General features: G+C 38.7%; 1 protein-coding gene across 3 annotated transcripts; it reads right to left on the bottom strand.

The window, feature by feature from the left end:
• Positions 1–159: 159 nt before the first annotated feature.
• Positions 160–23,592, bottom strand: kdm2aa (lysine (K)-specific demethylase 2Aa). Of its 3 annotated transcripts, none has more exons than XM_028018969.1 (25): positions 22,482–23,063; positions 18,926–19,064; positions 18,718–18,796; positions 18,509–18,555; positions 17,897–18,075; positions 17,698–17,804; positions 16,561–16,654; positions 16,316–16,469; positions 16,133–16,248; positions 15,099–15,225; positions 13,542–13,717; positions 13,365–13,442; positions 12,123–12,256; positions 11,356–11,479; positions 10,171–10,299; positions 9,443–9,526; positions 9,325–9,351; positions 8,491–8,596; positions 7,426–8,016; positions 5,984–6,143; positions 5,388–5,630; positions 3,236–3,399; positions 3,013–3,159; positions 2,380–2,598; positions 160–885 (listed from the first exon to the last, which is right to left on the bottom strand). In XM_028018969.1, the coding sequence occupies exons 1-25, from the start codon at positions 22,515–22,517 to the stop codon at positions 704–706; spliced, it is 3,642 nt and encodes a 1,213-aa protein (XP_027874770.1). In that variant the 5' UTR covers positions 22,518–23,063; the 3' UTR covers positions 160–703. The 3 variants fall into 3 exon arrangements, with proteins under 3 accessions (XP_027874770.1, XP_027874771.1, XP_027874772.1); XM_028018971.1 differs by lacking the exon at positions 22,482–23,063 and adding an exon at positions 23,438–23,592 and having other exon boundaries at positions 411–885; XM_028018970.1 differs by lacking the exon at positions 9,325–9,351.
• Positions 23,593–23,798: the final 206 nt, after the last annotated feature.

Here is a 23,798-nt window from a genome sequence, read left to right on the forward strand (position 1 = left end):
TGTAAAGATTTTGTGGGGAAAGTGCTGATCCAACTCAAAATAGTTTTAAATATTATTGTGGGATACATTAAACAATAAGTTATTGCAATAAACAATAAAATTGCTTTGAGACCATTTTCAAGTAACATAATAGCATAACAATGAGAGAACACATTCTCATAGATTTATAAACTTATCTTTATTGAGGATTAAGTTTATTAAAAATCCTTAAATTTCAGTTGTGAAACCCTGCTGGTTGAGAGGATTTGGCAGGACTCCGTGCCGTCGAACTCTGGTCTGCTTTGCATTGCAAATCAAAATGCATTTTCTATGCAAGTGTGGGAAAATTTAAGAGAACGTAAACAAGCTAACAGAGTAAGATTGGCTGTAGCAATAATTCTCATTAATAAGAAAAAAAAAAGATGATCAAGTTTGCTTTGTTGGTGAAAACTTTATGACCACTCCCATTAGAACAGAAATAACATACATAGGACTACTAAGCTTTTATTTTAGCACAGTGCTCAAATAAACAATATTCACAAACACCTATCCTCTGTTTACAAAGAAAATACTAAAGTAATAAATTCCTCTCCATCTTTCTTTTTAATGTTTTAAATTACAAGCTGTAATAAAAAGGGAGAACTCCCATCCACCTCCATCAGTGATTAAATGAAGTCACTTCTAGGCCACTCTTTTTGGTGATGTTTTTAAAAAAAGTGTGGCGTTAGTCCAGGCGTTGGATGAGCTTCTCCTCCATCATACAGTAGAGGGCGATGTGGGACAAATCTGAGATGAAAGCATCGCAGGCACGTCTGCTGATTCCCTTACAGCCTCGGAGGTCCAGCAGAGTCAGAGAGGAGAAACGCTTCAGGTAAGGCAGGCAGCCGTCCGTCAGCTGGTTGCAACCTTACAAACACAAACAAGTCAGGATTTAAATGAAGAGATGAGATGAGCAAGGGTAACTAGTGCTGGCAATCAAAACAGTTAATCGCCATTAATCACTAGGCCTTAATTTGTAAGCTTGAAATATAAATATAGTTGTATTTTTTTTTTTTTTTACCCCTCCAGGGGTCTTTTGTGGGCTCTAGTGTCCCTTATATGATGGTAGGCTGACAGGAAACAGGGAAGGAGAGGGGGGGAAGACATGCGGCAAATGTCGTCGGGTCCGGGAGTCGAACCCGCGACGGCCGCGTCGAGGACTCAAGGCCTCCAAATACGGGTCGCGCTATCTCCTACGCCACCACGGCACGCCCATAGTTGTATATTTATATTCATTTCTCCTGTTGCACTCCAATAAAAATGCAAGAAGTTATCAGATTTTTTTGTTTGTAGTCTTAACTTCTCAACAGCAACTAAGTGAAACTTACTCCACCAGCAAACTTGCTCGGGGGACAACTGACAGATTTTATTTTCTAGTTCTTGGCTGCTCTACTCCTTTCTGATTCTGCCCTGGGCAACCACCCATATCAAAAACATTTGTACATTTTCAAAAAAATGTTTTATTGTCTCAAACCAAACTCAGTTTTCCAGGTTTTTATATTCAGGAAGATTTAAAGTCAGGGGATTCTTCAAACTCGCTGCAATACAGACAGCTACAGCAGATCTTTCCTGCCAACAGCATCACCATCTACAATAACTGAAGAATTTGAATTAATATGGGTTACAACAACATTTAATTTCCCTTTAGTACCAAAAACAGTATTTTTGAATTCAAATTTTGTTTCAAACGTTAATTTCGAAATTTCCCACTCCATTCTTTTCCTATTGAACTTGACAATCTTCCGCCAGAGAAAGGTTATAAGTCAAAATAGTAGTTTGATTAATCTGCATTATGCAACAACATATTAAAATTGTCAAATTAAGTCAATCAAGTTTGCTTGAACAGCATATTTCAGTAAGACAGGTCAAGTGCTTCACATCATAAAAACACAAAAGTACACGGTTATAAAAGTCACAAAAGTCAACAACGGAGAAAACCAGTAAACCTTTTTCATTTTAAGTGCCATCATCAAATATGTTGGTCAATGTTTCATTGATTATGAATCAAAATCAGCTCTGAACAACTGGGTTTTTAGTCTAGATTTAAAGGAACTCAGTCTTTCGGCTGCTTTGCAGTTTTCTGGACGTTTGTTCCAGATTTGAACAAACATACAAGCATAGAAGCTGAATGCTGCGTCTCCACATTTAGTTCTGGTTCTGGGGATGCAGAGTAGAACCAGAAGACTTGAGAGGTCTGGAAGATTGATAAAACAGCAGCAGATCTTTAATGCTGTTAAGCCATTCAGTGATTTATAAACTCTCTTCCTGGTTTTAGTGAAAACATTAGTGCATGTGTTTACGTTGACAGTTAAAATACTAAATTACTGGCAGTTTTCAGATTGTGATCATTTAAACACCCACCAGAGAGCGTGATCTCGCTGAGATTGTTGCGGGTGTGAGTCCCAGCAGCTGCCAGCAGGGTGATGCAAGAGTCTGTTATGTCCTTGCAGTGAGCCAGGTCCAGTGCCTCCAGCTGGGGCATGTGGCGCTGCAGCAGCCTCAGTGTCGACTCGCTCACATCCAGACCGGACAGACGCAGCGTCACCATGTTCCTGAGTCTGCTGCGGGACGACTCCAAGTCTGCGCAGGCGGATCAAGATGACAAGTGACTCTTAGAGCGATGATTATTGATCATTTGTAGTTTTTTTTTTTTTTCTTTTTGTAAAAAACGTTTTCCAAATTTAGGCCTTTAATCAAACATTAGATTGCATTTTATTACAAAACTGCACAGTATGAGCATCAAGCACTTCATACAGAAATGAAGCAGTTTGCAAACATCTAACTGAAATTCAGCCATTTTCACACCGCAAAAACAAAATATTACCAACTACTTTTGGTCTAGTTTCTAATGCAAATATTTTAGTACACTTGAAATAAGACAAAACCAAGATATTTGCACTAGAAACTAGACCAAAAATACTTGGTAAGATTTTGTGTTTTTGCAGAGCCAGGATTTAAAGTCACTTGGCTCAAATTTTGCCTACTTCTACTGACCAGGTGGGGTGATGATCTCTTTAATCTGGGCTTCTTTAATGCCTTCACACCAGCGCAGATCCAGCAGCTGCAACTGGGGCAGAGTGGGAGAGACCAGAGCAGACAGACACGACCAGGGCAGACCAGTCAGCCTGAGTTCCCTCAAACCTGCAGAGAAACACAGGAGTCTGAGGGTGATGAGGCGTGTACGGACAGGGAGGTGTGTGTTTGTGACGGTTTGTACCTGGGAGTCTGGTGAGAAGGCAGTTGAGTTGTTTCATGGCCAGCGGCGTCCAGGATAAGTCCAGAGAGGTCGGGTGGCGTTTAATGATGCCTGCCAGCGCCTGGTTACTGAGCGGGCTGCAGCGACTCACATCGATGTGACTCCACAGGCGTTTGTCACAGCTCCTACACACAACAGCACCGTAAAGATGAAAGTTATCAATTAATGGATAAATATAAAGTCGATTGATCTTATCCATTGACTGACGATTAACTGACATCCAGTCATTTTTCTAAAAACCAGAGTTCTTCTATTATATTGTAGGGCTAGTAGACCGTCCGTAATGTGAAGGGCTCCATAACATGAAGGGTTATTTTCTCATAATATGCTGTATTTAAAAATATATAATTAGGGACACGCTAAGAAAATTTCAAAAATAAAATCATAAAATTTCATGAATAAAATGAAAATATTACAAGAATAAAGTATTAAGAGAATGCAGTCATAATATTATGACTTTATTATTGTAATATGGCTGTTTTCATACTACTATGACCTTGTAATACTATGACTTTATTCTCATATTACTACAACTTTATTTTGTATTATGACTATTCATGTATATTGTGATTTAATTCTCATTATTTCAACTTTATTCTCGTACGACTTTATTCTAGAAATACGATTTTACTCTCCTACATCTTTTAGGAAGCACTTTTCAAAAATTTCGTCAGGTGTATTAAATACTGACTGAATCAACAGAAAATGTTAGTTAGAAAATGTTAGTTTTCTCACCTTAGACATATTTATAAACTCACAAAGACCCTCAAAAATTTAACAACAAACCATTAGTCGAAACTTAAACGTACGTTTATTAATTGTTTTCGTCCGTACCTCAAACTCAGCCGCCCTTATTGGCATCATGTCTTTTCGATCGCGTTCTTCATAATAGTGATGTGTCGGTCGCTAACAATCCGGCTCTAAGAGCCGGCTCTTTGAAGTGAACGATTGGAACCGGCTCCACAATGGGAGCCGTTTTAGGACCTATTTGGGAGCCGGGTTTTTTTCTACAGTATATCGCTGTCTCTCCGCCTCCCTGTCGTTGTGCTTGTGCTCTGCAAGTGCCAGAGCCGACAGTTTTTCCCCACATCGTTTTTTTTTTGTCCTGCAGTGCCTCGCTGTCTCTCCCCCCCTTCTCCCTCTCCTTGCGCGTTTTGCTCTTCTGCCAGTGCCATAGCGGAGAGTTTTTTTTCCCTCGGTCCGTCCACTGCCCTCATGTCAAGCGTGTGCTCCACACATCTGACCAATCACACATAACACTGAATATTATTTGATATTTGTATTGTGGCACCTTTTCTGTTATGAAGCTGCTTTGATACTTTTTCGTATTGTGGTGGGTGTTTGTATTTATATTTAACCGTTTAATTTATTTTAAGTTATTTTTGTGGAAGTGGTGCTATTTTGTGATAATTTAATTGGTTATAATAAAAGGTTTATTTATAAGGCATTGTTATGCGGCATTTTTACTCATCATAAGTGCTTAACAATGTCAATAATGAAACAAAATATTATAAAATTAGGTTTAAGCTATTAATTAATTAACAATGTCAAAAATATATATGGGGAGCCGTTTGGGAGCCGAAAGAGCCGGCTCTCCACAGTAAGAAGAGCCATTAGAGCCGCATCTCGAAAAGGAGCCGAAAATCCCATCACTGCTCCATAATCCTTTCCGTTTTCTGTCGTTACACCTCGCCGTCTTAGCACAGGAGTAACTTTTGGTTGAAAACTTAACGCTGCTTCGTCATGCAGCTCGACTAAATGGGCGCTATTAATGCGATAACTTAGGAAGCTTTTAAAGTATTCATAAATATAAACAGAACCATATAACGAGCATTTTACATCCCATACCGGACTCCATTTGGACCGTTTCTCATTTCTGTTAAAAGACGAGCCCGTCGCCATCTTAATTCTTGGTACCAAGGGCTCCGATTAACTATGACTAGCGGCGCCCTCTGCTGGATGGCGGCCAAATTACAACACTGCAAATAGGTCTAAGGGGACATATTTAGTTAATCGATTGGAACTCATTTTAATCTAACAAACTATTAGCTGTCAATTAATCGCAAGTGTTTTAATTTAATTGATTTTAATAAACCTGAATCTGTAGACATACCATTTGTACCAGGCTTTACAGACAGTCATGCAGGCCAGCAGATCGGCTCTGTTCAAGTAGCTGAAGACGGACACCCAGACCTCCTTCTCCCCTCCCCGATCACTTCCTGCATCCTTAAAGGACGGCAGGGACAGTAGAGACGATGGGAGGGAGGCGGCAGAAGCAGCAGCCTGATCTTCCTCTGAGGAAGACGGCGAGTAATTTCTCCTGCTTTTGTCTCCTTGGTTTCCTCGTATATGAGGCCTGACAGAGAGGATATACGAGGAAATAACATGGTTACAACATAACAATAGCAGGCAAAAGAAAAATAAAATTACAAATCAATATAAAGTTTATTAAATTTGAACAAAAACTGTAGGTGTGGGTCTGTCTGGTGAATTTCTATTTAAAATATATTTGTTCTTCATTCAGAGAAGTTACTCACATACTGCGTAGTAAAATTACTCTAGTCAAAGTATAATTAAAAATACTCCAAAAAGTAAATTTTCTCAAAGTTACTCAAGTAAGTGTGAGTAAATGTAACTAGTTACTGCATAACTCTGGTTATCAGATAGAAGTAGTAGGAGTATTTGTAACTAAAACAGAGAAATCTCTACCTGCCCGGTCCTCTCGGGGTTACAGAGTCAGCAGGATCAGAACCTCGGGCCCTGGACGGTTTGGAATGAGCCGCCTTTCTCTGGATGAAGCCCTGCTGACCTCCTGCAGCTCCAGTTGACCTTAAGCCCATGGCCGCTTCCAACTTTGGAACGATGGAGCCTGAACCGAACAGGTAGTGCTCAGGTAACACAACACTCAGCTAGAGAGAAGGACTTTAACTAGAGCCAGGACTTTAACGTCATAATTACAATAAATTAATTATACAACTTGAATTGCTCTTTTTTTTTTTTCTCTAAACATACAAACGTCAGAACCTTTGTTTTTGATCGTTTCTGGTACGTCTGTAAATGTGACGCACAAGCGACATCCACAAACAAAATGGACGACAGAGATGCTTCTCTCTGCCCACTGTAGGTTAATTTTTTCTTCAAAAAACAATCTAATGGGACACTGGAAAAAACTTGTTGGGTAAAAGTTGTGCTAAAAGGAGTTAGCCTGTCAGTGAAGCTATTCAGGCATAAAATAGCAACTTAATGCTAAACATGTAGCAGCAGCGCCAATGTTCCCAATGCTAATATCAGCGTCCACGGTTCATATTTCTAAAGAAGTTACATGAATGATCAGAGTGAATATAATAGGACTTTTCCCTAATCTGATGGTTGAATAAACCAAATTACGGATTGAAAACAAATATTGTTTATAGGAGCTATTAGTGTATTTTTATTAAAGCTGCTTTATGTAACTTTAATAAAAATATATATTTTTTACATTTTTGGTAAAACTCTCACTATGTTGTGACAGCATGGCGTGATACAGATCATCTGTGATCCTACTGCCATCTGCATAAATGTACTACTCCAGAAACAACCACTCAGAGCCAGGGGGAGTGTCTTAGCACCTCAATCAACCTTGTGAACGCACTGCTAAGTGTGCTAATGGCAGAGAAACAACATACTATTACAGGAAAACTGTTCATCTTCCGTCGCAGGTAGCTATGCTAACTAGCCTTAGCATTCATAGAAGGCTACGCTAGCTGCAGCGTAGCAGAGAGGAAAGACGGCGTGAGAAGGGGTGGAACTTAGATGGGCATGACTGACAGTGCTAAAACCCGCCTCCGGGCTCTGATTGGCTGATTGTTTTTCAGTTTCACAGATTATTTTTCTCATAACATTCTGTCATGACACAGTGACAGTTTTAACAAATATGTAAAAAACATTTTTTATAAAAATTACATATTGCAGCTTTAATAAAAGTAGGTAAAATATTACCATTTATTCAATAATTTAGCAGCAAAAAAACCAAATTTTTTTAATTAAAAATCTTTATTTTGTTGATATGTGGTTTGCTTAAAGTTTTATTAATTTTGATTAATTTCAGAACCTTAAGTTGACAATTTAACCGAGTCCCATCATTAATTAAACACTTGAGTTCCTCCGTTTACCTGACTGTGTCTTGGCCTTGTGCGGCTGCTGCAGCGTGACCGTGAGGTAGGATCCACTCAGCAGGTCGTCGTTCAGATCGGACACCAGCAGCACCGGCGGTTCCGGGTCCGAATCCCAGCGTCCGTCCTCCTCGTCGTCCTCCCCTTTCATCTCGTCGTCCTCTGCTGTGTCCACTTCCTCTTCCTCGGGGTCGAACTCCTGCCCCTCGCTGTCGTCATCTTCGTCGTAGTCCCTCCTGCGTCTCCGGTGTTTGTGGCGCAGATAGTCCTTCTCTTCCTCGCTGTCGCACTCGTCCTCGTCGTAATCGTCGTCGTCATCGTCGTCGTCCTCGTCGTCGTCTTCGTCATCGTCCGACTCTTCGGAGTCGTCTCCCCTGCGTTGCATCCTGGATCCTCCGCGGAGCCGGACCCGCCCTCTGCGCCCTACCTCCTTCATTCCCATCCCTCGCTTCAGCCTGAGGACCGACATGGAGCCGCCTGACACAAACCCGCCTCGATTCCCCTTGTGGGACAAGCCGCCCCGCGACAGACCCCTCCTGCTGGCGCCAAACGACCTTCTGGACGAGTGGCCCATTCTTCTTCTGTGAGACACTAGAGACACAATGTGACAACAGGAGACGTCAATATTGCATAAAAATCAGAAAACTGCTTCTTTCTTCTGGCATATTTTATGTTTTTTAAGTAAACAGTGACGGAAAAGCTGCTGAACTTATTTAAATTTTTTGTCCGATTAATTAATTAATTGCCACAGGCAAAAGTCATAGAATTTATAACAAAAAAAAAGTCAGAATTCTGAGATCAGAATCGGAGATTGGGAAAAAAAAGTCTCACTTCTGGGGGATTATGATGTTTCTGTAAACAAAATTGGCCCTCAAAATATATTTATTATCAGAATGGAAATTATCAAATTTTTTTCTCCGACTAAACCATTAATTGCGACAAAAAAAAAAGTAGCAATAAATAGTTAATATTTTTATCTTTTTAGTAGCATAAAATATTGTTATAAAACTTTTGAGTCCATATTGCCCACTTTCAGCTTCCAGCAGACATTTAAAACACACAAACCGTGATCGTCGTCATCACTCCCCGAGTCGTCGCCCTCCTGGCTGTGGAGCTGTCGTCTGTAAATTTTAGCAATTCGAGCATCGAGCAGCGATGAAGATTTCCTTTTCTGCACATCGGAGGAAAAGAGGAAGATTAAAAACAAAAGGAATCAGAAGCTAAAAGTTTGATCACACTGATCCTAAAAACAACTGATCCTTTTACATGAGAGACCGACACAGAGTAGTTCATGTTGTTTAACTTATTTTTATTAACCTCCTTTACTCGGACACCCCTAAATGAAATTCAATGCAACAGTCTGCCTTTCAATTCAAGACTGCAAAAAACAAAATCTTACCAAGTATTTTTTGTCTAATTTCTAGTGGAAATATCTTAGTACACTTGAAATAAGACAAACCTTATTTTATGTCAATTTATTCCTTAATATTAATGAAAAAAGTACTAGTTCTACAAGCAGATTAATTCACTAATAAGACATTTTATCATATTATAAGTGAAATTATCTGGAATCATTTCCTTAAAACAATGTTGAAAGTTAAATCTTTCTTATTTCATGTACACTACAAAATTTGTACTGGAATCTAGACCAAAAGTGTTTGGTAATTTTTTTTGTTTTTGGAGTGAATTCAGTTCATTTATAAACTGAATTCACAACAAATATTTTTACAAAAGGCACTTTACAAAAACTTAAATTAGACATACATTCCAACTGATCCCAGTATCACTTAGAATCCTAATAGAGTACTAAAATATGAAAAAGGCTCAAGGAATATAAATGCATTTGAAGGCGTCACATATTTAGATAAAATGTAAAAGATAAAATAACTTCTGGCTCACCAATGAATCGCCTCTGTCACCTTTACACTGTAAACAGGATAAATTTAAGACTCTGAAATAAAGCCACTAAACCAAACAAAGTGACATGAAGCTAAAGAGAGATTAGGATATTGATTACCTCTCGATCGGTGATGCCCTGGACGCACTTTGGACACTCCCAGCAGCTGGGCAGGTCTTTATTCACGACGCCGTCGCCCTGAACCTAACAGGACATTCAAACAGAAAGTCAGCACCAGAGTTGGGTAATAACTTCATTCACTTGAGAAACTTTTTTTTTTTTATTTAATCTTAGTAGTATTTTTACTACTCTGTACTTTTTACTTTTACTTGAGTAATTTTATTATGAAGTATTTCTACTCTTACTTGAGTAAAATGTCTGGATTTTCTACCCACTGAATGAAAAACACACATTTTAATTCACCAGACACAGACACACATCTGCCGTTTTTATTAAAGTTTAGTAAAACATTTTATTGAAAGAAACTGATTTAGAAAAAGAAACATATTTTGCCTGATTTAGTTATTTTTTGTTACTTGTATGAATTATTTTAATTTTCATCCTCTAAATATCAAAATTTCCACTTATTATATTTTCTCCATCTAATGATGACATTTTTAAATATTAAATGATTGATAATTTGATCAGTTACTCAGAACTTGAGTCGACTTTTTACCAGATACTCTTTTACTCTTGGATGGCTACTGCAGTTTGAATATCAAGCACTTTCAAGGATTTTATACAGAAATCAAGCACTTTCCAAAATTTTAATACACCTAGTTGACATTAAATGGTTTTAAAGGATTTTAAGGAACCTGTACGAACAAAAACAAATGTTCCCAGCTTACTGTAAGGCAGGCAGGATGGACAATCTGAGCACAGCTGGAGCACTCCATCAGAGTGAGGGAAGCGTCTCCGGTTTCCTCCTGGTTCGGCTCCTTGCAGATTTCACACACTGCAGACAGCGGGAGGCCCGGCTGGACAAGGCAGCAAAGTTACAAAACACACACACGCAAAAAGGAAAAATCAGTTCACTCACTACAACAAACCCTGTGAATAATACCTTTGGCATAACATCTGGGAAAAACAAATCCATTCAGTAACAGTTTATTTGAATGGGTATGTATAAGACTGACCTGTTATAAACATAAAGGAGTCTTCATGAATGTTTACGACCGTTGTCACAAAGGGTCATTCAATAAATAATGACACTTTTAATGCAAAGTTGCACTAAAGGTTGGATTAAAAGTCCACTAAAAGTGTCAAATTTGCATTAAAAGCATCATTATTTACCGACTTTTACAGAAACATTCATGAAGACTCGTTCATGTTTATCACAGTGTCATGTCACTCTTATGCACACCCATTAAAATAAACTATTAGAATGCATTTTATTAGTTTACTCAAACTCAAAACTGTTATTTATAAAATCTCCAACCAACATGGAGAAATTATTTGAGAAAACTCCATATTTGTATTTGTGTGTCCACATGAGCAAACTGAGACTTATTCTGCAACAAATAATGCAGCGATGTGATTCCTAGTCGATATCGTCTTGTGTTTTATTAACTTTACATTCAAATAGACTAATTAAAGGTAGTTTAACACCCATATCTGTCCATATAAATTAACCTGCTGGTGCCATGTTTAACTCCTAACAGGAAGTTGTGGTTGTTTTGAAGCAATCTGGTTGGCTGAGGCGGCCTGAGCTTTGCACCACACTGCCCCCTACGGGTCTGGAATGTTTAAAACAATAATCAGGGGTGCAGTAGTGCAGATTTATGTGGATGGAAACTTTTTTATAGATGTTGTGCAGATATGCACTATTTATTGAATAAAATGTATATGTATTAATTACTATTATCCCATTATTGGTACTTGCAAATAATATTTTGAAATATTTATAAAAATGTATTTGACATTTTATTAATTTTTTCACCTTTCTTATTAAGTAACATTCTTGCAAACAGTAATGTAAAATTTCATTGACCAAAGAGATTTGCACACAACAAATAAACGTTGAACTTTCTTACCGAGAGGCACTGCCGCAGCACGCAGGTCTGCTTGAGTTTCCCAGGTCCTCCAAACTTCTTCATGTCTCTGCAGAAGTTACAGTCTCCACACTCTGCTCTCATACACGCCTCACAGCGCTTACATCTGCAGACAAACGGAAGAAAGGTTCACAAACACAGTGAAAATAAATTCTCTTCATGAAGAAGTGTAGCCTGATCGCAGAATCAGAGGAATGATCAGAGGTTCGCACTGGAGCATTGTGTCCTTCCTCAGACACTTCAGTTCATATTTTTAACCAAATTAGGACTCTGTACGGACTTCCAATTAGGGCTGAGACGATTAATCGTGATTAATCAATTATTGGAATAGTAATGAAATAATTTAGAAATTGATTAATTGTTAACTGGAGTATACAAACTCAAGAAAAGGCCATTTCCTGAAAGAACACAATCAGAGCAGTTTCTAATCCAAAGATTTTACAAAAATATAAACATTTAGCATTAAAGATAAAATAAAAACCTTTGTCTGTAAAAATGCTCCACCCAAAACTTGAGGAATTCTGGGTAGAGCATTTTTAGCTTCACCTGGTTCAAATTCAGTAAAATAAACACCTTTTGCTATGTAATTATTAGTTGGGTTAATCCAAAAAAGAATCACCAGATTAGCCCTACACTGCGTTTATCCGATTAATCATCAGAAAAATTGTTCACTAAATCGCAGTCCTTCTTCCCATCCCTTTAGTAATTCTGGTTGTGCCCAGCCTAAATGTTCGTTTTATTTTTGTTACCTGACTCTGCGGCGCCTCAGGGAGGACATGGAGGAGGAGGGTTTCTGCGGACGTTGCATGGAGGTCGCTGAGGGCGGTTTAGGACGAGGAGCTGGTGGCGGTGGAGGCGGAGGAGGCGGCTGATACCACGAAGGCTGAGGAAGACGCAGAAAAGTCAAGAAAATTTTACTTTATTATTGTTAGTTGTAGTATATTCCACTTATTAAAGTAATTTGTCCCTTATATCATTTGATAAAGGGTAGTTGCCAGATTTGTCTGTCTGAACGCTGAAGGCATTAACACAGACATCTTTTTACATACGCATCACAATCTAACCATTTCATATCAGCCGATATCAATAATTAGGAAGGACATTTCTGTTCACAGAGAAATCATAATCCATTCTGTTTATGGGTTTTTATTGTTGTGTTTTATTTTGGAAATTTAAATTATCTTCCAGTTCCAGTGTTAAGTGTTCTTTACAAAATGAAAGTGTATTGTTTTTTGAGAGCAAACTTGCATTCATCTTGGCACCAATTTCCTTAACTTTTGGGAGATCGGTGATCAGCCGATACTTGCATGCATCAGCAAAGGTCTAAAATCAACCACTGTCCTGTTTTTGAGAGAGGTCTGACTGACAGACCAGCCCACCAGGTCGTGTCTGCACGTTCATATTTAACAACAGTCACCTCACTGTTCACAACTCGGCCACTTTATTGCTATATTTAGCAACATTTCAGACAAAAAAATCAGTTATCAGGTATCAGCTAAAATCAGAATCGGCAGGTCTGAATTTTTAAAGATCAGTAATCGGCAACCGGCCAGAAAATCGGTGCACCTCTATTCTTATGCCATCATCAACAAATTTACTTGAAAAGGATCTCAAAAAATGTAATTATCATTAATCGCAATAATTATCAGGACAATTTAACGTACAGTAAAATTTGTTCTTATGACAGGCCTGATTGTCTCTGTGCTGGACGGCAGATTTTGTTTTTCTAGAATCGACAGGAAGGAGTACTTATAGCTATAAACCACAAAATGGATGTTTTCTGTCCGTCACAGAGGCTGAGAAAACTGGACCAGATAAAGCAGGCAAGTTACTTTAAGCTCAAGGTGTTTCTAAACGAAACGAGTGTTTAAGATAATATGATGGGAAAAATAAAAGAACACAAAAGAAAATGTGAGTGTAAATAGTTATAAAACTGAAAAGGTTGTTTTGGTCCAGAAGGACGTTTGGGTCAGATTCAGATGAATGTTTACCCTGGGTGCCCACTTCACAATCGGTTTTCCAGTGTAGGACAGTTTAGGGTTGTCATTAGCATGTTCCTTCAGTAAAGCCTGAAAGAAAAAAAAAAGAAAGAGTTGTTAAAAGAAATTGAAAACAAAAAAATTAACATTCAAAATATTAACCAGTTAAGATAAAGTGATGTAAAATACCTTGATGTGTGTCATGAGAGTTGAAGCATTCTGGATCCCGGGAGGGACGCTCCTTTTGCTCGACGGCAGCGCCTCCAGTTTGCTGATCAAACTCCAGAGACCCTCCAGCTCCAGCGGAGTCAAATGGACTTTGGATGGAAACTTTTCAGACTCTTCGTTCTTATCAGAATCCTCCTCTGAATCAGATAACAGATTTTAATCAGAGAAATTTCAGCATGTCAGGATTGGACCGTACATCTACAGCCGATGACAAAAAAACAGCAAAGCAACAAGTTGGGCATCCAGAAGGAATAGCTAAAGTTTAAGATATTGTGGTACAGATCTGATGATGGGAATGTAAACGACTGAATTAGTCAGAGATTGCTTCAGTCAGTGTATAAGGGCTGAAATAGTAGCTGTGTTTCAATTAAAATGTCCGCAAATATTTGTCTATATTCTGATAATGTCGACAAAACACAATTTTGTGATTGCTGTGTTTCCATTAAATAAGAAATTTAATTAAAATCATACATCGGTAAGCCTGTTCACTCCCCAAGTCACTAACATAACGGCAGCAACAGATTATTCATATTTCAGCCGTGGCGCTAGCATTCAACATCTATGAGCCAATCAGAGGAGATGTCACGTTTTATTCAGGCGCAACAAGCCCATTATACTTGGGATAGGCTACGTAAGCGGCGTTTTGGGGAAATTGTAGTCGGCCATTTTACAGATTTTGCAGATACAACAATCATTTTATTGATTCAACACGTTCAAATGAAACAACTTTTATGAATTGCGCGACGATGCTGTGAGAGCTCTAGTGGAGCCAATGGCACATTGTCCAAAACAATTTAAAAAAATTTAAATAAACAGCTACCGTATTTTTTTACCTGTAGGGTGCAGTGGATTATAAGGTGCACTGTTAATGAGTGGTCTACTTTCAATCTTTTTTTTATATATGAAGCGCAAACAAAACAGTCAGAAAAATCAGTACGTATTACTCTGTGACACTCCTTACTACGGTAGCCGTAACGTAATGTAACTAAACATTTTGACAGAGCACAGTGAGCGCCGTGTAACACACAAAATTGACTCGAGGTCAGTAAGCACAACCAGAATTAATCCATATTAATTCACAAGAAGGTGTTGTTTTACTCCAGAACAATATATAAGGTCTGTATTAAAAGGTGCACTGACGTTTTCTGATAAAATTAAAGGCTTTTAAGTGTGCCTTATAATACGGAAAATACGGTATTGTCATCCTGCTACTTCCTGTTGTCTTCTTCTGTGTTTCTGCCAGTAGTAACAGCCGGGTGCTGATCACATGACTCCTCCAATGTGAAAAAAGCTGTTTTGATATGGCTGAAAAAAACCACCTCATTCTAACGTAAAAACTTTTTATTGAAATTGCTCTGTTTCCATTACTTTATTTTCATAATTTCAATTTGCGACATTTTCCACTTAGTGTAAAGAAACATTGTAGGCAGCAGAACGAACTTCCAGAATATTGACTGAAGGTCAGCAGACAACCAGAGTCAATCTACAAACTGTATTCATTATGTATTTGTTTCATACCTGTGCCCAGTGAGTATTTCTGAAACTCAGCGGTGAAGTAGGACGTCTTTGTCAGACTGAAGACGTACCGCTCCAACACGTACCAGCACATCTCGTAAAAGAACGGGCAGCGAAACTTCACAGGAACCTGCAGCCGACGCGGAGGGAAAACCAAGACCAGGGGTGTACAAACTTTATGTCACGTGTGGCAAAATGGTTGAGTCAAAAATACTCGTGGGCCAAGAACATTGTCTAATTTTTTAGATTGTTAAGGGATTTTGTTCTTTGTAGATTCAAAACTTAAAATAATTTAGTACATGTTTTGTATTAAAAGAAAAGGTTGTAGTTTTCAAATTCTTTTAGACTCAACTGAACAAATTTATTCTCGGTTAGAAAAACAAGATTTATTTGATTGTTAAATAACTTGGTCGCAGCAAGCAAAGTCAGCTTTTACTTATTATAAAAGCTTGGTTATAAAAAGGCAAATACTTTGTGTTTTACGTAACCTTTTCTATTATAAAAATATTATGTCAGTAATAATTTTACCCTGACTATAAATAGAAAGTCTCCATCTGCATTACAGCTGGATGACATGGCTTAAAAATAAAATCTACAATTATTTCATACCAAATAAGATTTAAATCCCTTTTTTTCTCAAATTTTATTAAAAATAAATTAAAAACAACTGAAAATATTTATAAAACCTGGCATTTATTTCAATCATCTCTTCTGTGAATTAACTTGAATTTAAATTCAAAATAATTAGACGATGTAAAACAATCTGAGCTACGGAAACACATAGTACATTGGTGGGAGAAACGAAAATCCACATTCTGATCAAATTAAACCATCAATAAGAAAAAAATTTGATTAGTCGATATAATCAATTTATCCCCCAGCTCTAATCAACATCAACCACTTGCATTCTCTATTATTCTTCAACTGTTTTTGGGTTCCTCAAAAGAAAAATGAATAAATAAAATAAAATAAATTAGGCAGCCCCTGACCATCACTTGTTGTTATTTACATTTCAGAGAGTTTGTGTCAGAACCTACCCGAGTTCTGTCCTCAATGTTGCAGATGTTTAGCTGCATGGGGATGTTGAAGCTGTGCAGGAAGTTTCCTCCAAATACAATCGAATCCACGGGAGTGTAAACCGCATGAATCCAGCCTGAGGATTCAAGCCAAACATCAGAACTGCTTCCTGAGCAGCTGCGTCAGACGTACTCTGAGCGTACCTGAGGGTATGATGAACGTACAGCCCGGCTTCAGTTCGATCCTCTGACAGTCAGACACTCGATCTCCCAGGAAAATGTCCCCCTGCTTCCCAGACAGAACCCAGTTCTCATACAGCTCCAGGCTTGGATCCGTCGGAGGGATCAGCCAGAAAACCTAAAACACAAACGCATTTTATTTATTATTATCAGTACAAACTCTGCACCATTTAACACAATAAACCCGAATAAAAACATTTTACATCTACCTTCCTCCCTTTGAGAATGTGGTACCAGACTGACGTCCCGCCAAAGTCGATGTGAAAGTCTGTGTAGCAACCCTGAACACTCATCAGGCAATATCTGAGGAATAAACAGCAGCGATGGTTGAGTTCAGAAGAGCTAGCATGGAACAAAAATATATATTACCAAGTACTTTTGTCTAGTTTCTAGTGCAAATATCGTAGTACACTTTAAATAAAACAAAACTAACTTAAAGTAGCTTTTCAACAAGACAGAGCAGCTTTTTAAAGTAAATAATTTCTTAATATTTATTTTGTTCCACTGAGAGATTATTTAACTTTTAACAAGACATTTTCCCCATGTAATAAGTGAAATAATTTGCCAGTGGAACTAAAACTTTTGCATCAATATTAAGAAATTAATTACTTAAAACAAGCCCACATATCTTGCTGAATAGTCACTTGCAAGTTAGTACTGGGGTTATAATAGTTTTGGATTTTTCATTATTGTTCAGTTTTATCCTGTTGTGACTGTTTGCTAGTTTTTAATAGTTAAAGATTGTTTAGTTTATTAGTTCTAGTAGTAGTTTTAGTTTTTCCATACTTTGGTTCATTTTTATGTGCAGAATCAAGTTTTGTGTATTGATTTTGTATTGAATACTCAATAGATGACACTATTTTGAAAAAAATTATTATTGTTGAACAACAAACTGACTGGCATTTCTCCCAATTTTTGCTGCTTTGCATTTCGTGAACTAGCGCCACCTGGTGGAGTATGGAATGCCGTAATTTGCCGACAGTTGATCTAAACTGCTTGTGTGGTTAAAATAAATAAAAAGTAAATTTCACATCAGTTCCACAAAAACAAACGATGTTCTATCTTTAATTTCAGTATGTTTTACTTTTATACAATACAGCATAGTTCTAGTTAGTAACAGTTTTTTCCCATTAATTACCGAAAATGTTTTTTCTCAACTTTTTGTTATTTTTTTAGTTTTAGTTAACTATAATACCCTTAGTTTGTACACATGAAATAAGACAAAACTCACATATGTACACTTGAAATTAGACCAAAAAAAATAAGATTTTATGGTAAGGTTTTGTGTTTCTGCAATGAAGGGTTAGGGTTTCACTGACTCCTGGAAAGAAAGAAAGTGAACTTACTTCTGGACTTTTGGATACTGCATGTCATTGATGGAGTTGGTTGAATCCCTCTGCCTCTCTTTTAAATGACGAGGCCACATGTTGTCCACCCAGTCTATGAGCTCCACCTATGCGTACAAAAACGAGAAAAATAAAATAAAATGTATTGAAAGTTAAAACGTTACTGATGTCAGTATATTCACACAGAGAGAGAACATACTGTGGTTGGTCTTTTAACCAAATTCTCCAGTTTGGTGTGGCTGAACTCAAGACTTATAACATTATAGAGTTTCTCTCTCTGAGACACCGGAGTCTCATAATAACGCGTCCACTGGGCCATGGACATCTCTGTCCCCTTCTGGGTGCTCACATCCATGACGTCTATCATGCGTCTGCTACCTGAGAGGATGAAGAAGACGGGAGGTGGTTGGTCACATGATCAAATCAGAGAAGAAAGAGTTTGAGGAGAGACAAAATGATGAGAAGGCAAAACAACAAAAGTACAAACGAATGAGAAGATAAAAGGACAAAATAATGAGAAGACAAATGGACAAAAGGAAAAATAGATGAGAAGATAAATAGATGAGGATGTATGGATAACGGATGTAATATCAGATTAATAGAAGAGTAGGATGGATAACAAATACATATTTTCAATATGTATGAAGAACTGGAACAAAGATTTATTTCCATATTTTCTCACTATTGCAGAAACTGAAGTTATTCTCTGTGCAGAACATCCAATTAAAGACATGTAGCTTTACCCAGATGAAGATGTAACATACAATAATAATAAAAACAATAACAAAGATGATAACAATTAAAATCTTACCAACAAACGTCTTCACATCGTTGACACTGAAATCAGGTTCTGGCATCCTGCAGAACCACACAAAAGTCAAAGTTTATTTTAAATATCAGGTCGTATTAGCCACCAAGCTAACTTGACCCGTTTGCTCAGCAGCTAAGAGCTGCTAACAGCAGCTAACTCATGAACAAGCTAACAGGTTATGAGTAATCGGTAAACAGAAATGTTCCTACTTGATTCCCAGGCCTTCAGGCTTCTCAAACAGGATCGGGTCTCTCAGGCCACCTTTCTGGACGAACTCGTATGTAAAATCTGTGAAATATGGAAAAAATGTAAAAACGGACTGAAGTGTACATATAAAAAAAAAAGTGTTAAGAAAAGCTTCTGTCTCTTATTGTGAGGCAAAAAACGCTGAACAATGGTTAAACACAACTAACCAACCTTTTCCTTCCATGCGAATGATTCGATCAGAACTGAACTTTTCGCTTCTGACTTTCTCCTCCAAGCTGAACATCCTTCTCCCATCAATCTCCTCATCTGAGATCCCATCGTCATGGTAACGCCTTCGAGTACCGGCTCGCTGTAGTGGATAGATCAAATTAAGAAGTACGGAAGGAGACAAATAACAACACAAAAAAAACTTTAAAAAGCCACACTGAATGGTTATGGGAAGCACCTTTAACCTATCAACAGAACTGAGTAGACGGTGTTAAACAGTCAACCCAAATTCCAAGAATGGTTAGGGGGTGTCAAACTCCAGTCCTCAAGGGCTGGTGTCCTGCAACTTTTAGATGTGCTTCTGCTGCACCACACCCGAATAGAATAATTAGGTCATTAGCAAGGCTCTGGAGAACTTATCTACACAAGGAGGAGGTAATTAAGCCATTTCATTCCAGTGTTTTGTACTTGTGGCACATCTAAAAACTGCAGGACACCGACCCTTGAGTACTGGAGTTTGACATCTGTGGGTTAGACTGTAACTAATATTTCATAACACTGAATTTATTTGTACACCACAAAATAATCAAAAAACAGTTAATTACTCAACCAAAAGCATTTCTTGGTATTAAACTGATCATTGTTCTAGTACAGGGATGGCCAACCCGCGGCTCCTTGACCGGTTCCATGCGGCTCTTACGTTCATATAGTCGCATTCTGCCAGACGTGCAATAATGACAAAAAATAGTCAAATGAACTGTCAATTATTGACAACAGCAGCACGCAATTACTGTTGGCCGTAACCACGCAAAAACAACACAAACAAAAAACAGTCTTTGTTTCTCTTGCAGCCTTACTCTTTCCAGTAGTTCGCCATCTGCTCTCACACAAACCTCCGCTCACCCCTCACTCTCACTCCCCCGCCCCCTCGCGCTCTCATTCATCCTGATGCATTCGCGGACAATGGGACATCATACACTCTAATTTTAATCTCTAAACAGTGTAACATCCAGTAACATTTAGCACATACTGTAGGGTCGCTATAATATCCAAGTTTCGCTTCGCTTGAGTGCAATACGGTATTTTCGTCAAATGCGCATGTGCGCAATTTTTCAGTAAAAGTAAAATCATTTGAGTAAACCTTTCGCGCTCAAAATGGCAGGGAAAAAATGCACAGGAAAACAAAAATATGAAGATGAACACAGGACGTTTTTGACAGAGTGGGAGAATTTATATTTTTTTGTTGAACGTAGTGGAAAGCCATTCTGCCTTATATGTCAGGTGTCCTTGTCGCATTTTAAGGCTTCAAACCTTCAGCTCACTCCATGCTAACATCGACCAGGAATTTCCAAAAGGGACTGAACTTCGCAAGCACAAGTTGGTTACCTTGAAAAGTCAGACAGAAAAGCAGGCAAAGTTTTTCCAAAAATTTACAAAGCACTCAGAGACTGTAACGCTTGCATCATATCAACTGGCTTGGAACATTGCACGGGCTGCCTGACCTGGTGCAAAGTGTGTTTTGTTGAGACGTTTACTCCAGACACGCACCATACATGCACGCACACACAACTACGGACACAAAGATTCTGCACAAAAGCCTTTTGTTTTATACGGACACTTTCTGTAGAAACGAAACTTAACTTTAGCTCATCGTCTGACCACTAGGAGGACCTTAGTGACGTAACACATCAGCAGACCAGGAGGCGGATTTTAGGATATAAGCAATGTGTCTTCTGTGTTTGAGCAGATGCTGTATAGATTCGGGCCTTTACACTTGACATCCACATAAGACTGTACGGGTAAGCGTCTCTTTCTTTTCAGCGCTAAAAAGAATAAAATAAGTAAACTCTGATTATTCTGTGTTGGCTGATTTCCTGTTCGTGTGCTCACACGCTTTGGGTCCGTTGAGTTTAAATCACAACAGTTTGCATTTGTCAACAAACTGAATTTGTTCAAGGCGCACATTCAAAGGGGAAATTTAACACATTTTCCCACTCTACTAAAAGCCAGCTGGCAGGTCACCAGCGCCACCCTGAACAAGCAAAGAGCCAGATATGCAACACTGGTTGAAAACCTGCACAAAAGCTTTGTGGCCCGGTTCCGTGATCTACAACTGAAAAGGCCACAGATTACATTCCTTGTCGACCCATTTAATGCTGAGACAGACTGTTTGAAAGCCCCGCTAGTCATAGATGAGTGTGCGGCTGAGTTGGAGATGATTGATCTTCGTGAGGAGGACCAACTGAAACCAGCTTTAAAGGAAGGGACCATTGAATTCTGGAAACATGTGCCAAAGGAAAAATATCCCAATGTCAAACGAGCTGCACTTAAGATACTGTCAATGTTTGGGTCAACATATGTCTGCGAGTCTGTGTTTTCTACCCTGAAACATGTGAAATCGAAGCATCAGTCTGTTCTGACTGACATCCATGTCAAAGAATTGCTTCGAGTGACAACAACGGAGTACAAGCCAGATCTGAACAGGATTGTTCAAGACAAGGAATGCCAGAAGTCCCATTAAATAACACATATAATGCACATAATAAAAGGAAAAATGTATAAATGTATTGTAAATTGTTCTATTATTGTTTGTTTATTTGGTTAAACAGAGTTTGTTTGCATGAGAAAGTGCACAGTGTTCATTGTTGAAAATGTCTGGCCTGTGGTCTTTGTAGTGTTAAAATAGTGTGTGAAATTTACAATAAATCTGGCTGAGCAAAAGTATGAGTATGAGGAAGGGATGTGTTGATGTTCATGTGTGCCTATGCATATGATGTGGCTCTTTGCAGTAACTTGGTAAAAAATGTGGCTCTTGGTCTTTGTCTGGTTGGCCACCCCTGTTCTAGTACGTTAATATTTATGGATCTTAAATGCAGCCAGACATAGATGCACAATCTCTGAACCAAATTCATCAGCTTACATTGTTCAATAGTTGTACGACAACTTTAAAAAACAGCTAAGAGTAATAACGATTTGCCATATGAGCCATGGAGTCTAGCTTGGTTCTTCCAGGGCCAAAACCAGGAAAAAACAGCTCTCCATTCCTGCAGCCTTAAGAAGCATGGACAAACTGTCAAGCATGGCAGTAGTAGCAACAAATTCAAATTCAAAAATACTTCATTAATCCCAAAGGGAAAATAAATGTTGCTATAACTCATTAATTCTCCAAAACGTTATTGAAGATGGTGATGGCTGTTGGCAGGAAAGATCTCATGTAGTGGTCTGTATTTCAGTAAATCTGAAGAAGCCTCTGATTGAAGAGACTCTGCCTTCCCACAGTTTGTTATTCGGGAAGCATCTCACTGTTCTGGTGGGGATGGTGCTGTCCACACAGACGTTTAGATAGTCAGTCACACACTCAGTCATGGCACTGACGTCATCTCCATGTGGCTGGCAGAGAGTAGTCCAATCAGTTGCTTCAAAACAAGCCTGGAGGGCCTCTTCTACTGCCCTGTGATCATGCTGTGGGATTTCCTGATAGTTTACATTCAGTTGTTTCACTCTTTTTCCTCATTACATAAGCGGCCTGGGAAACCTAAACGGGAATTATTAAACTTACCAGCCTTTTGCTGAACCGAGGCTTTGAATCATCCATATTCAGTTGGAACGACTGGCTTCTCTCTATTGAAGAAGTAAAGAACCACCAAAGAAGACCTTTAACCTGCACCGTAGGGCCACATGGCTCTTTGGTTGTAAACAATCCGCTAAAAAGTATGGACCTAAATGGCTGCAATCCAAGACTCTTTAAAAAGATTAAAATAACAGAGCTTACAGAGAGTTTGGCTGACTCCGCTTTGATTTAGAGTGAATTACCAAAGCGGTTAAAAAGATGCAAAAAGGAAAAAAAGCAGTCCGACTCGGTTACATCATAGTCTAGAAGTTAGCGGGAACAATAAGTTATATAGTTTCTTTAAATTCAAGATCAACGGAAGCTTTGTTCTAATCCGAGCCAGTGTTGGTCTGCTGAGTTCAAAATGTCCTCCGACAGAATCCCAAACATATCCTCGGGTTATTTAAAAACAGATATCTGTAGCCGAACGAGCTCAGCCATAGAAAAACATTTTCTCTGTGTAACTAGAACTGCAAAACCTATCGGCATGAACGTCTCTAAACAGCCGCCATTTTCCGTTCCATCACAAAACAACAGTAGATCCCACCCACAAACTCGTTCTGGACCAATCAGGCGAGAGCAGGCGAGAAGCACATTGGATTTACGGCGGTGACGCTCAGCGTCAAAAAAATGCGTAGATTCTGATTGGACAATTATCCCCAATAAGGGCGTAAACAACCTATCAAACTACCAATAACGCCACACTTGAAACCACGTCTTGCATCCATTGGTTGTTAGGTTCTAACGCCTTTATTGGGTGATAGAACAACATATCGATCATAAGGGTAGCCAACCAGGTGACGATGCGACACACCGTCCTCACCGCCTTATTACCCAGTAAAAACTGCATTCAGTCAAATAAAACTGAAAATACGTCAGAACCCAAAGTGTGTTATAGCGCTTACCCCCATGGTAACAGAGAGCGGGTCTCCTCAGGACGGGAGCCGTGATCCGGTGGGTGTCAGAGCCTCAGTGAGCTGTCACTACTGCCAAAGACTCACATCCCAACAGTCATGCTTCAGTTCAACAAGGAAGTGGGTGGTTCTGATGGAAATGCAACTGCACCTTCTGTCATCCACCGTTCATTGGCCGGCAGATGTTGCATGGTTGCTGTGATTGGTAGGAGAGGCTTGTCTTTCAAATAGGTACATCTGATCTACGGCAAGCCAGAGACCACGCTGTGTTGCTTTTGTCTGACAACCGAAATACTAAAATGTAATTTTAAACAATAAATATTTAGAAGACCACCCAAAAGTCAGTAAACAC

This window comes from Xiphophorus couchianus, chromosome 5, assembly GCF_001444195.1.
Source record: "Xiphophorus couchianus chromosome 5, X_couchianus-1.0, whole genome shotgun sequence".
NCBI lineage: Eukaryota > Metazoa > Chordata > Actinopteri > Cyprinodontiformes > Poeciliidae > Xiphophorus > Xiphophorus couchianus.

Coding starts and splice junctions, on each gene's coding strand:
- kdm2aa (XM_028018969.1), bottom strand. CDS start 22,517: ATGGATGATTCAAAGCCTCGGTTCAGCAAAAGGCTG. Junction 18,797..18,925: donor CATTCGCATGGAAGGAAAAG/GTTGGTTAGTTG, acceptor CATATTTCACAG/ATTTTACATACGAGTTCGTC. Junction 2,599..3,012: donor AGAGATCATCACCCCACCTG/GTCAGTAGAAGT, acceptor CCGCCTGCGCAG/ACTTGGAGTCGTCCCGCAGC.